At 41.8% G+C, this 13524-nt stretch overlaps 1 protein-coding gene across 2 annotated transcripts in view; it reads left to right on the top strand.

The window, feature by feature from the left end:
• Window positions 1–13524, top strand: part of LOC129448956 (intermembrane lipid transfer protein VPS13B) — a 78135-nt gene that overhangs the window by 58231 nt on the left and 6380 nt on the right. For both annotated transcript variants that reach the window (XM_073872660.1, XM_073872659.1), the window contains exons 35-47: window positions 1967–2172; window positions 2517–2721; window positions 2819–3003; window positions 3379–3572; window positions 3656–3837; window positions 4163–4515; window positions 4753–4914; window positions 8309–8464; window positions 9409–9666; window positions 9886–9969; window positions 10150–10325; window positions 10498–10668; window positions 11835–12042. In XM_073872660.1, coding sequence (XP_073728761.1) covers window positions 1967–2172; window positions 2517–2721; window positions 2819–3003; window positions 3379–3572; window positions 3656–3837; window positions 4163–4515; window positions 4753–4914; window positions 8309–8464; window positions 9409–9666; window positions 9886–9969; window positions 10150–10325; window positions 10498–10668; window positions 11835–12042 — 2540 coding nt within the window. The remainder of the gene's footprint in view (window positions 1–1966; window positions 2173–2516; window positions 2722–2818; window positions 3004–3378; window positions 3573–3655; window positions 3838–4162; window positions 4516–4752; window positions 4915–8308; window positions 8465–9408; window positions 9667–9885; window positions 9970–10149; window positions 10326–10497; window positions 10669–11834; window positions 12043–13524) is intronic.

Raw genomic sequence — 13524 nt, 5'->3', positions numbered from 1 at the left:
CACCACGGCAGAAAATCAGAGCATTTGTTTTATTTCGATTGACCGGAAATCCGCTTAATCTCTCTGAGCCTTTAAGAGAGCCGAGAGTGAATCTCTAAAGCAGACCACAACCCATCTAAAGAGGAAGTCAGTAAGCGTCTTGTGTGTGCTGGCGTTTGTCAGCATCTCCAGCCTGCAGGGCACGAGCAGATCAGAAGAAACCACAGAACGACATACAGCTCATACAGCATCAGGTTTCAGTCCTGAATTCAACAACTAACTCCATATTTACAGTGTTGGGTTGTGGGTGTATGCGTCAAAAGTGTGTGTGTCGGTTGTAAGCGCATTTGTGTGAGTGTGTAACTGTATGTTTGTGTGTCTTTGTGTGTGTGTGCGATACCACCCATCTGTATAGCAGATGCCTTTATAAAGAGTTTCTTAATGTTTCTTGAAAATTTTAATTAAAACCTCAACAATTTGCACTTGTTTACTGTATTGGGCACATAACTGCAGCATGAGACATGCGTCCGGGTGCGGGCCAGATTCGCTCTGCTTGCAGTGTGACTTTAATAAACCATCATCCAACTAAACATGATAAACGACAGGTGAGTGTACAAAGTTTCGTAGCCCTTGTCATGTGTTAGTTAAATAAATGTGTTGCAGTAAAAGCATAAAGGAAAGAATCACATCTCTGATGTTTAGCTCCGCTGAATGTGATTTACTTTTCCTGAAATAAAAAGTGATATAACATGATTAGAAAAGTAATAGATAGACGGATGATGGATAGACAGATAGTGATGGTTACCTTTTGTCAGCCTCCATTACATTTATTGGTCTTTTAACCTGACATTCAGCTTAACTTTTACTTGACATGATGATATATAATAAGTGATGATGAACGGTCATTAATGTTTGTGGATTGTGACGTTCTTCAGACGTGTATCATGGGACACGAGGGTCGTGTGTGGCCGCGAGACTGTGGTTCTCCGCTCGGGTCTGTTACGAGACTCTTGTGGCCGTTAATTACGAAGGTCTTGCTGATGCCAGACCGAAAAACCACAAGCTCTTAAATCTCTCTTGTCACTTAATGAAACAAAGATGTGGCCACAGACCCCAGAGTCGAGGGTCTGTAAGAGATACAGGGATATTCATGTCCTGTTTCTGCTGATCGTGCTCATTATAGGACAGAGCACCTTTAGCTTAACTATTATATATTAGACTTATATATGACACATTCCTTTATGAAATAAAGAGAGAATAAATTAATTGTATTATATTGTATTTTGTTCACTGAAAATCTAAAATGATTTATTCCTTCAGCGTCACAAGTATATTTGATTTGAACAATAACATCTAATATGACTGCTGTGTAAACCTAAAGATGAGGATATAATGCTTTTTAATACATTTAAAACATTACTAAATCAAATCTCTGTTTTCGTTCTATGCCTTTAAGAATTCAACAGTTAGGTTACAATTATATTTTATACAGTGACATTTTTATAAATGGATGATGTCATTGCCATTATCGATTGACTGACGTGCAAATGTAACATTATGGTTTTTCCTCTCACATGATTAAGGGTAAGGTTAAGTATCGTTTACATTTTAACCAGTATCGGTACCTGAAATTCGGTAACGGTACCCAGCAGTACCCTTTTTTAGTACATTCTTTGTGTAAAAAACAAAAATGTTTATTTTGGTGAAAAAAATAAGTCCAAAACTCTCTATTTTGACATTTGCCTTTTTTTGTTGAAATTTTACACTGTTTTTGAGAAATGTTATCTCTCAGCTGCTTATATTAACTTCAGGTGTAGCATAACAGACTGTGTTTACGATAATCACTGCATTTTTAGATAATTTTGTGAAAAGATGTCAGATTAAGCAAAAGAAACATGAACTCGGTTAGCATTTGTGTGCTGTCTGAAGCGTTGAGATGCAGCTTTACATGGATGCACTTTTCATTTCTGTCAATCTATCTATCTAGATGGCTTTAAGGAGGTTTGCGTATCACTTCAGTGTGATGATGTGTTGGTGCAAACTGGTCTAAAGGACAGAAGTGTTGTGTTTTTGGGTCCATTCTCCTGCACTGCACATCTGGAGGCTTATTGGTGCAGACACAGCGGAAGCTCCACCCCCAACTCACCTGCTCCACCAAGAGTGTTGATAGATTTGAAAGGCGGTTTGCTACAGGTACACATGACGTGTGTGTGTGTGTGCGTGCGTGCGTGCGTGTGCGTGTGCGTGCGTGTGTGTTTTTGTATATACATCATGAATCATTGTGAGTCAAAGATTCCAGCTGCCTGAAGCCAAACACACTCTGAGGAATCCTTTACTTATATTGAACCGGTTCTTATAAAATGTGGCCAAAATGATTTTATTCATCATGAGCAGTGTGTAGAAATAATCACAATAAGATTGTGTGTGTGACTGTTAGGGAAACTCTAACCTAACCCTAACCTTTCTCTCTCTCTCTCTCTCTGTCTCTCTCTCTCTCTCTCTCTCTCTCTCTCTCTCTCTCTCTCTCTCTCTCTCAGGTGTTTTGGGGTCAGCTGCAATTTAACTGTTTGTCTCACATTCAAGAGCATCTACAGAATTACTGCAGTCAGATGACGAGAGTGGAGGCGGAGTCTAATGAGAAGCCCCTCCTTTCTCTTGCAACGCCCGCCTCTTATCCCACCCAGTCAGAGCACTCCTCTGATGACCTGCGTACGGGCCTTTTCCAGTACATACAGGACTCTGGTAACACACAAACACATACACACACACACACACACATACACCTCTACAGATATCACATCGAACGGGTGTAATGTGTGATTGTCTGTCCGTCTGTCAGCGGGTCAGAAGTTGCCTTCAGCTCATGAGGTCGTGTTCTGGAAAGAAACAGACGATTCCTCAGGCGTGATGCTGTGGCGATATCCTGAACCGCGCATCATTACGTTCCTCAGAATCACACCCGTTCCCTTCAACACCACAGATGACCCGGACATCAGCACGGCTGACCTGGGCGATGTTCTGCAGGTGAGCCTTCATACTGATGGGCTGCTCATGTGTGATGGATGAGTGAGGGTCTATTAAATACAGGTGTTCCTGTAGTTCAGTTACTATAGCGATGCTTTAGCAGTGCAGAGGTCATGGGTTTGAATCCCTGATGAAATCTATGAAGAGCACTGAGAAATGCATCGATGCAAATGTACAAATGGGGTCCAAAGCATTTTGGGATCAGATCACCAAAAACTCATATAAACCATCACAAACTCTATACTTTATATTCTGATACGTTGATACTGCAAACATAGAAATTCATCAAGCCAATAAAACACTGAAAGAAAAAGAGATTGGACTTTAAATGTGTGTGTGTGTGTGTGTGTGTGTATCTCTCGTTTGTGTGTGTAGGTTCCCTGTAGTCTGGAGTACTGGGATGAGCTGCAGCGGGCGTTTGTGCCCTATAGAGAATTCAGTCTGTCAGAGAGCTCTGTGTGTGAGCTGACGCTGCCCAGCCTGACCCCTAACACACACCAGACTGACCTGGTGACCTCTGACCTCTGGAGGGTAGTGCTCAACAGCTCCAGTGAAGGTGGAGATGAGAGGTCAGTGTGTGTTTTACAGGACCGTGTGTGTGTGTGTGTGTTTTAGATGTATTCATTGTTTTTGTGTGTGTGTCTGTGTGTAGTTCGGACAGTGAATCAGGTTCTCAGGTGCCCTGTGATCAGCTGGTTTGTCCGACCGCTCTTGCCGCATGTACGCGTGTGGATTCGTGTTTCGCTCCGTGGTTCGTGTCGTCAGTGGGGGTCTCGGTGCGATTGGCGTACCTGGAGCTGAGATTCTGCCACAACCTGGATCAGCTGGGCACAGGTGTGTTTATGTTGTGACACAACGCTCCGAGCAGCACATTTAAAAAAACAAACGTTCTGTCTGTTGTTGTGCTGTAATTTGGTTTTGCGATATTCAAACATAAATGGGCTTTTGGATCATCATGCATCTTGACTGAGCGTTTTTATTCATATAAAGTCAAAAGAACAAGTTGTTTAGCAGTAGACTACCGCTGCCTTCGTGTCTGATATGGATGGAGATGAAGAATGATTCCTATAAACGTCGTCAACATGACCTATCCGTGAACATTCAGAGAGTTCATTGTGTGTGTTTACTGATTCTGTTCTCTAATGTTAACATGTTGCAGTGCCATGCAAGAGGCTCCGCCCCTTCCTCCCAGACAGGAAGTTGCCTCAGGACCAGGAGTTTGCAGTTTTGTGCGTGCGTGAGCCGTGTGTGTATGTGCGTCAGTGGAGCGACGTCACTCAGTGTTGTCATGAGCTGAAGTTTTCATCCACGCTGAGCTGCAGACTGCTGGAGTATAGAAACCTCACACAGCTGTCTGTCATTCAGCCGGTCAGTCTGCAGGGATACGCCACACACACGCTCACACGCTCACGACACACACTTCACTGCAGTACCACACTACAGCCGCTGCACGCCAATGTCGGACAATACGCCATACACACTCTGGACAGAGCTCTGCAGGCCTGGAGACAGGTAACACAACAACACACAACACACTCTGTGTGGACCCCTGTGTGTGTGTGTGTGTGTGTGTGTGTGTGTGTGTGTGTGTGTGTGTGTGTGTGTGTGTGTGTGTGTGTGTGTGTGTGTGTGTGTTTGTGTGTGTGTCTCTGTGTGTCTGTGTGTGTCAGACATCATTAGCTAGAAAAGTAGAATTGTCTAGACGTGCAGATCTTCTGTTGTGAATCTTTTTTTTTTCATGTATTTTAGAACCGGGTTCCTGATGCTGAAGAGTTGGTTTTCAGTCATTATGTCATCTGTAATGACACACAGGAAGTTCTGCGGTTTGGCCAGGTGGACACAGATGAGAACATCCTGCTACAGAGTAACCAAAGTCACCAGTACAGCTGGAGAACCCATAAATCACCTCAGGTATCTTCACCGTCTGTCTGTCTGTCTGTCTGTCTGTCTGTTTGTTTGTTTGTGTCTGTCTGTGTCGGTCCGTCTATCTGTCAGTCAGTCAGATGAAGGTTCAGGTAAGCTGCTGTGATTGTGTTGAAGATCAGACAGACAGACAGACAGACACATGAAGTAAACAGATGATTTTGCTGAATTGTTTCAGAGGTTAAACAGGAAGTGAAGATTGGGTCATTATTTATTCGTCCTCATGTTGTTTCTTATTGTTGGTGTTTGTCTTGTCCATGCAGAACACATTCATACAGTATTATCATAACAGTGTCAAGTTGTTCATAATGTCTTGTGTTGTGGTTCCTGGAAACACGTGAACAGATTCTTGATAGTTTGTTCATTCTGGTTTTGAAAGTTTTGTTCATCATGTTATCTTGTAATGTCTGGCTCTTAAAGACGTCACTGTTTCAGTTTTTGTTGGTGTGTGATGCCGAGGTGAACTTCATGTTGTTGATATAATCTCTCTATGCTTATTGTTCATGCTATTATTGCAAATTATGTATGTTAAAGTGATAGTTCACCCAAAAATAAATTCTGACATCATTTATTCACCCTCATGTTGTCCTAAGACTGTTTAAATGTCTTTGTTCTGCTGAACACACAGGATGATATTTTGAGCAATGTTTGTATCCAAACCGTTTTTGAGCACCATTGACTTTAAAAAAACAATACATTTATGCACAACATGAGGGTTTAAACTCTTGCTCTTATGTCATTTTTCCATTTCCATGCAAGTCTAGTTTGATACGACACCTGTTCTTCATCATATATATTAATTGACTTATTAATATATATATATATATATATATATATATATACGTATTAATAGACAATAACATTAGCAGGAATAACAGCCCCTGCACACACATGTATCATGTGTTAGTGTATTATATCTGTATGAAGATGCATGTCATGATCTGCTGTAGATGACGGCGGGCGAGTATAAAGACACTGAAGAGTTTCCTATGTCTGCAGTCTTTAATGCACTAATACTGTGTGACTGACCACAAGAACCACGTCTGTCTGTCTGTCTGTCTTGTATGTCTTGTCTGTCTGTCTGTCTGTCTGTCTGTCTTGTATGTCTTGTCTGTCTGTCTGTCTTGTCTGTCTGTCTCTCTGTCTGTGTGTCTGTGTAACTGCGGCTGCAGGTTCTTCCGCTGTCCTGACTGTCGTCCTCTCTGTGGTGAAGACAGATCAGTGTCTCGTACGGCGGGCGGGCGTGCGGTTCAGACCGATGAGGGTGTTTATCCGGTCTGTCCGTTTGTTGACGATCTCTCGGGTTCGAGTCCTGATGCTGCGGGATTTGTGTGGATGGCGCATCGTCTGGTTCTTTTGTCTTAAGCTGCTTTTGTCAGATTTTTGTTTTTTGAGAGATGGTTTTCATTACACCGGTGTCTTTAGCTCTGTTTATCAAGAACATTCTGGCTCTTTAACCACTGAGCGGTGCGGTGGTGAGTCGCGTCTCTCCGCTGGGATTCGTGTGGCATGTGAATGACTTCAGGGCTGTGGACGCGTTCAGTATGGAGACCATTAGCATCAATCTGGATGGAATTTGGGTGGATATTCAGTTTCCTGTATGTTCCTCTGGGTGGAGATTGGGGGGGGGGGGTTGTGTTCATCACAGTAGCTGCTGCCAAACTCCTAAAAACACGCACACAAACACACACACATAGAGTATGTGTGTATATGAAACCCAACACTAATCCTCATCCAGAACTGCAGCTGTTTGGGTCGGAACCGGGTCTGAAAGTGACACACCGGCAGGGATTTGTAACGCCAAGACTGCAGTCCAAGACAACGGCAGTGATACGACAGACGGCTCACGGGTCGATGGATATTGGTCATGTTTTGTACTCGTCCAGCTGTGCGGCTCATGACCGAACATGTGCGCCGGTCAGCCGTTTGATGTGAGATGAGAGCCGCTGTTATGGATTCTTACTGAAGGTCAAACTCGGCCATAGGCGCTAGAAAATGTGCTGTTGTAAAAATAAACGGGGGTCGATGTGCTCGCCTCAGCGTTTACACCCACCCGTCGCTTCCTGGTGAATAATACACCGCTGAGGTCTCAGAAATTATGTCATTTCCACACGGCAGCCCTCTGGAGAAACTAAATCTCTTTAAATTGACTTCAGCCTTTGATTGGGCGTGTTTAAGTAAGAAAATCTGCCTTCAAACAGATCTGAGCCGGGTCGACTCTCGCTCTGACCCTCACCTTCATGTTTCCATTTACGGGTTAGCACATTTCAGCATAGTTCACCAAACTTTTCCAAAATTCCTCACTTATGAGCCAGTTGACATTTGTCACATCTTCAATGAACTGTGATATTTACAAACATACTTAATACAGATGAGTCATGTTTTTATTATCAGGTTCCATACAGACGATTTCTTTGTGTGTAAAGTGACTGCAGTATATACTCGAATGACAGACAGCTTATTTTATTGATGCTTTTAATGTTTGCATTGATTAGTAAAGATGTTTATAATCATCACATTTCTGTTTAAATGCTCTTCCTGGACTTTGGCTTCATTTCTGTTGTCTATTCTGCAGTAGGCTGCGATGAAGATGTGCAGTAATGTCAGACAGTGAACATTTTACTAATGTGAAAGTATTTTTAATACATTGTGATGGTCATGCATTGGATACAGATCACAGACTGATCAAATATGAAAGTAGTGTCTGTGATGTCACCCATAAGTTTGTGAAGTGCTTTTTTTAAGCCAATAGTTGGAGGGGCTTCCCGTGAATCCCATCACCATCTTGGTTGTGCGTCACTGCTCATCACTCGCGGATAACCGAAAATGGGTAAAGAGGCGGGACGTGGGTGAAGCTGAGGTGGCTGGTTGCTGAAACCACGCCCCCCCAGCTCGACTTTAGTGACAGCAGTGGCTCCCATAACTCAAGTGGCCACGCCCTTAATTATGCAGAACTTTTAAGACTTCATATATGAGTTATAAAAATATTACCCGCCTCACAGTTGTCATGAAGGGCAAAATGAGCTATAAAGTCCAAAAACACTTTTTGTTTCAGGCTGTAAAGATAGTATTTTCTGCTGTAAAGTTGGGCATTTTAACATGGAGGTCTATGGTGATCGACTCTTGGAGCCTCTAGCGGCCCGTCGATGAATTGCTGTTTAAGTCACTTCTGTGTTGGCTTCACGATAGAGTCCAGAAGATTACCCCTTTATACAGATACATTAAACATACCGGATTTAACTTTACTTTATATTTAAAATATGTCTAATGTAATTTACTTTAAATGTAAAGAGATTATGAATGGAAATGAAAAGTGATGACTCTCATATCATTATTTATGATGTATAAGCCTGTGTGTGTGTGTGTGTGTGTGTGTTAACAGCTGCTTCACATCTGTATGGAGGGTTGGGGTAACTGGCGCTGGGCAGAGCCCTTCAGTGTAGATGATGTGGGGACTCTCCTTCGCACCATCCAACATAAAGGCCAAACAGCATCTCTCATCATCAGAGTCAAACAGCTCAGTGGAGTCCAGAAACAAGTACGAATCACACACCATCAAAATATTGGGAATAATTCAAGAACACAGATGGTATCCTGTGTATTTTCTCTCTTAACTCTTTCCTCACTCGTGTTTTTTAATAAATGTTGCCAGCCAATGCCAGCATTTTTTATGATTTTTACAAAATGATTATGCCTGATTATGTTCTTCTATAAATGTATAAACATACAATATATATAATACAAACAACAGAACTTCTGCTTTCAAACAAACAAAAAATCCTACCTTTATCCAACCTTCATTTGTTCACTTTTAATAATTGTATTTTTGTAAAGGACTTTTTTAAGAGATCAGATTCAGAACGATCATCAAAACATACAGGGTTTCTACTGTTTTTGGATCTGTGGATACCTTAATGTTTTATAATTTGGATAATAGCAGAAATATGGATTGCTATAAAAACTTCATCAATGGTAAGGAAAGAGTTAAAGTCACAATATGTAAGATGTTTGCATTAAAATATACAAAAACATCTGGCACATTGTTATATATTTTGTTCACATTTATACTCCCAAATCTTTTCAATAATGTTTGAATTCAGAATTCACCTTTTTTAGAAATGTTGTGCACCTCTTCATAACTTCACTCATTAAAGGTGTCCATGTTCATCAGTTTCTGCTTTACTGTGGGTAAAAATCATTGAACTGTTCGACTTCATGCAGCGCTGCGCAGACCGATTAACTTATGACATCACAGAATCATGAAAGTGATTTTAAAAGCAGTACGATGGAGTCACTCTCGTGAGTGTTGGTGGATCTGTGCAGCACCTCATGCAGAAGTTTTATAGAAACGTCTAAATCTTCACTCTGTTGTTGTTTTTATTAAACCACACTGTTGACTTACATTATAACATAAGAGATTTATATATAGATACATATATATATATATTGTGCCTTTAATGCTTAGATGTTTGTCTCTGTCAGGTGATTATTTGTGGCAGGCAGGTGATGTGCAGTTTTCTCAGTCAGTCTATAGAGCTGAGACTCATTCAGCATCACAGCGCTCATGATGGTGAAGCAGCGTTACGTGAGCGTGTCACACGTCTGGAGCCCGACAGCAAACTGCCTTCATTTGTCCTGGAGGAAGCAGAAGTTACGCAGCTGTGTGTGCGAGCCTGCGGTGATGATGCGTGGTCACGAGACGTCTGTCTGGAGCACAATAACAACAGCGCTGTAGTACAGGTAGCCTACATAAGAGTAAAATATACATTAAAGATTAAAAATAACTCAATCTAACTGAATTAAAAATATATCTGATATGTTTAGCTATTATATTTCACCCAGTGTGACGGTCACTTTTATTTGATTCACACTTTTAGTCTCAGTGACTGATAAAGATTGAAACAAATTGACAGTTTGTGTTGTGTGATACAAGAGATATGTGTGTGTGTGTGTGTTTAGGTGCCATGTTCTGATGGGTCACTGCTTCATGTTTGGTGCACAATAATACTACTGGAGGCAAACACACACATTCAACAGAGATTGGTGAGTACAGACACACACACATACACATTCATGTTAGTTTAAATTAAGTTGTAAATTGTAAGTAAGAATGCAAAGGAAAGTGAAGACATTTGAGTGTTTTGATTAAATATTGTGAGTGATGTTCAACGCTTGTACTGTATGATGTGTGAATGAAGGAGTTGTGTTGTGTTGTGTTTTTAGGTTGTGTTTAGTCCTCTCTTTATGATGTGGAGTCACCTGCCTGATGCTGTTCTGGTTCATGTTGAGAAAAGAAGTCTGGGCCACAAACATACGCAGCTCATTCATGGCCGCGGCCACCAGGAGGCGCTACAGAACGTAGAGACAGATCTGATACACCACCTTACATTCCAGGCCAGGTAAACACACACACACACACACACACACACACACACACACACACACACACACACACACATACAGATATTACTTGAACTTTCATCCTGTATTAACACACAAGGATGTGTGTGAAATTATACTACTAATTAAAGTGTGTTTGTGTGTTTGTGTTTGTGCGCACGTGTGTTTCAGTGAGGAAGATGATGCATCAGACTCTGCTGTTCCTGTGTCCACTGCTGTCATTAAGCAGATCATCAGCAGATCAGCATCAGATCAGAATCATCAGAATCTTCTAGATTACTTTTATGAAGAGAAAACATCCAAGAGTTCAGCCTGGCCCTACAGCAGCAGAGAGACAGACAGGTACACAAACACACACACACACACACACACACACACTCTTATTTGTCACAGCTATGAGGACATAAGAGTCTTTATAATGACTATAGAAAAACCCAAACCACACAGAAAACATTTTTGTTGTGTGTCTGATTCAAATTTTCCAATCTGAGATGATTCAGTGTCCTCAACATCCTGATGTAACTCATTTATCAACACATAAATGTCCCTCGAGTACAGCTGACACACACACACACACGCAGATATCTTATACGAGTGTTTTAATGACTTTTAGCATCTCATATAGCCGAGGTGTCAAAATCATTTAGGGCGGGATCAGAAATAAAATCCCCTTACGAGAGCCAAACTTTATCATGCTGGCATTGACCCAGAGCTGTCGCCAGAACAGGGGAGGGGGGCATTGGGGGGAACCAGAGTCAATTAGAGTCAATTCCCCTTATACCACAGTGACCAGACACATTTGACAGGTCAGGTGTGTGTTTATCAAAAAATAATGTATATACACCATCAACCAATCAGAATAAAGCATTCAACAGATCCGTGGTATTAATGAAGATATATGAAGTCATTGAAAATGAAACAAATATTTTACACAGACTTCTCGTGAGAACACACAGCAGGTTCTTTTTTGCAAGCGAACGCAAAGGTTTTGAAAAATATTTTCCACCATCATGTCCCTTCAGTGGGTTCAAATGTGTGCACATGTACAGTAGTAACAGAACGTCTGGTGTGCATGAACAACATCTTGTTTTGTTTGACTTGAACAGGTTTCTCTTAACTTTTATTGACTGCTCATGAGACATTCTTGTCACTTTTTCATGCTTCTGTCCTCAGAAAGTTTTTGTCTTTTAGTTTGAGTGAGACTGTTTTCCTTAACGTTTTCTATAAGCCACAGTGCTTCTCATTAAATTTCCAATCTAATTAAACAAAATATGTACACAAAACACACATTTCAGAACAAAATGTCATCATCCGGTAAAAGTTTGTATTTAATGTTGACCTCTCTTGGCATATAAATGTGTCTTGAACTCTTGTGAAGAGATGACATTAAATACTGAAGACATTTATTGATCATTGTATTGTGTTTTCTATAACTGTATTTTCTGCTTCTGTTGTAATAGAGAGAAATAATTACGTGCGTGTGTGTGTGTGTGTGTTTGTGTGTGTAGGTCTGTAGTGGAGTCTGTGGCGCAGTGGGACAGTCCCATGCAGGTGCGGTTAAGCGCGTGGAGGTCCGGTCTCAACACACTGATGGTGGAGCTTCTGCCGTGGGCTCTTCTGGTCAATCACTCACACTGGGACCTCTGGCTGTTTGAAGCTGAAAACATCGTCATTCAGATACCAGCTGGAAAAACTCTCGTACCACCAAATTTCAAGGTCGGTCGGTCTGTCTGTCTTACTCTTACTGTCTTGTCTCTCTTTATATCTCTGTCTCTCTCTTTGGCCTGATGAATCAGAGAGCAGAACTTTAAGTCGAATCAGATCCATGAGTTTCAAATCGACTGTAAAAGTGAAACAAATAGAGCTCGGTCTCCGTGGAGCTGCAGTATTTATTAGTAGTTCTGCCACAGTAGTTTTGGCAGCGTCGGTGTGCCAGGGGTTTTCTGTGGCATGCCTGCACTATGATGCAGTGTAAATTTTGAGGGTTTGTCCAGCGGGCACTGCGGTCATGATGTGGTCATGATCATGTTCACTACTGCGCCTCAACACAAACGCTTACACAGATGACGGTGGTGCGATGATAGCATGTTAGGAAAACCAGAGATATAATCAAGAACTTTAGAAGGCGGCGAGCCAGCTATGGCCCATGGAAAGAGTCAATGGGACCGCAGTGTAAAGAGTCACGAGTATCTGGTTAATTGCAGTGCACCTCACTGTCAACCAATCCTGGTCCAGAACTGTAGTAAAATCAAGTTATTGTTAAGTACAATAAACCATACTGCCATCCAGTGAACACACACTACTACATTTAGCCTACTACACTCATCTAAAGGATTATTAGGAACACCTGTTCAATTTCTCATTAATGCATTTAGGGGTGTGGTCCTGGTCAAGACAATCTCATGAACTCCAAACTGAATGTCAGAATGGGAAGAAAGGTGATTTAAGCAATTTTGAGCGTGGCATGGTTGTTGTTGCCAGAAGGGCCGATCTGAGAATTTCACAATCTCCTCAGTTACTGGGATTTTCACGCACAACCATTTCAAGGGTTTACAAAGAATGATGTGAAAAGGGAAAAACATCCAGTATGTGTCAGTCCTGTGGAAGAAAATGCCTTGTTGATGCTAGAGGTCAGAGGAGAATGAGCCGACTGAATCAAGCTGATAGAAGAGCAACTTTGACTGAAATAACCACTCGTTACAACTGAGGTATGCAGCAAAGCATTTGTGAAGCCACAACACGCACAACCTTGAGACGGATGGGCTACAACAGCAGAAGACCCCACCGGGTACCACTCATCTCCACTAGAAATAGGAAAAAGAGGCTACAATTTGCACAAGCTCACCAAAATTGGACAGTTGAAGACTGGAAAAATGTTGCCTGGTCTGATAAGTATCCATTTCTGTTGAGTCATTCAGATGGAAGAGTCAGAATTTAGTGTAAACAGAATGAGAACATGGATCCATCATGTCTTGTTTCCACTGTGCAGGCTGGTGGTGGTGGTGGTGGTGTAATGGTGTGGGGGATGTTTTCTTGGCACTCTTTAGGCCTCTTAATGTCAATTGGGCATCGTTTAAATGCCACGGCCTACCTGAGCATTGTTTCTGACCATGTCCATCCCTTTATGACCACCATGTACTCATCCTCTGATAGCTGCTTCCAGCAGGATAATGCGCCATGTCACAAAGCACGAATCAT

This window comes from Misgurnus anguillicaudatus, chromosome 10, assembly GCF_027580225.2.
Source record: "Misgurnus anguillicaudatus chromosome 10, ASM2758022v2, whole genome shotgun sequence".
NCBI lineage: Eukaryota > Metazoa > Chordata > Actinopteri > Cypriniformes > Cobitidae > Misgurnus > Misgurnus anguillicaudatus.
Note: the sequence above shows the minus strand (reverse complement) of the source record. Positions and strands in the feature narration are given on the sequence as shown.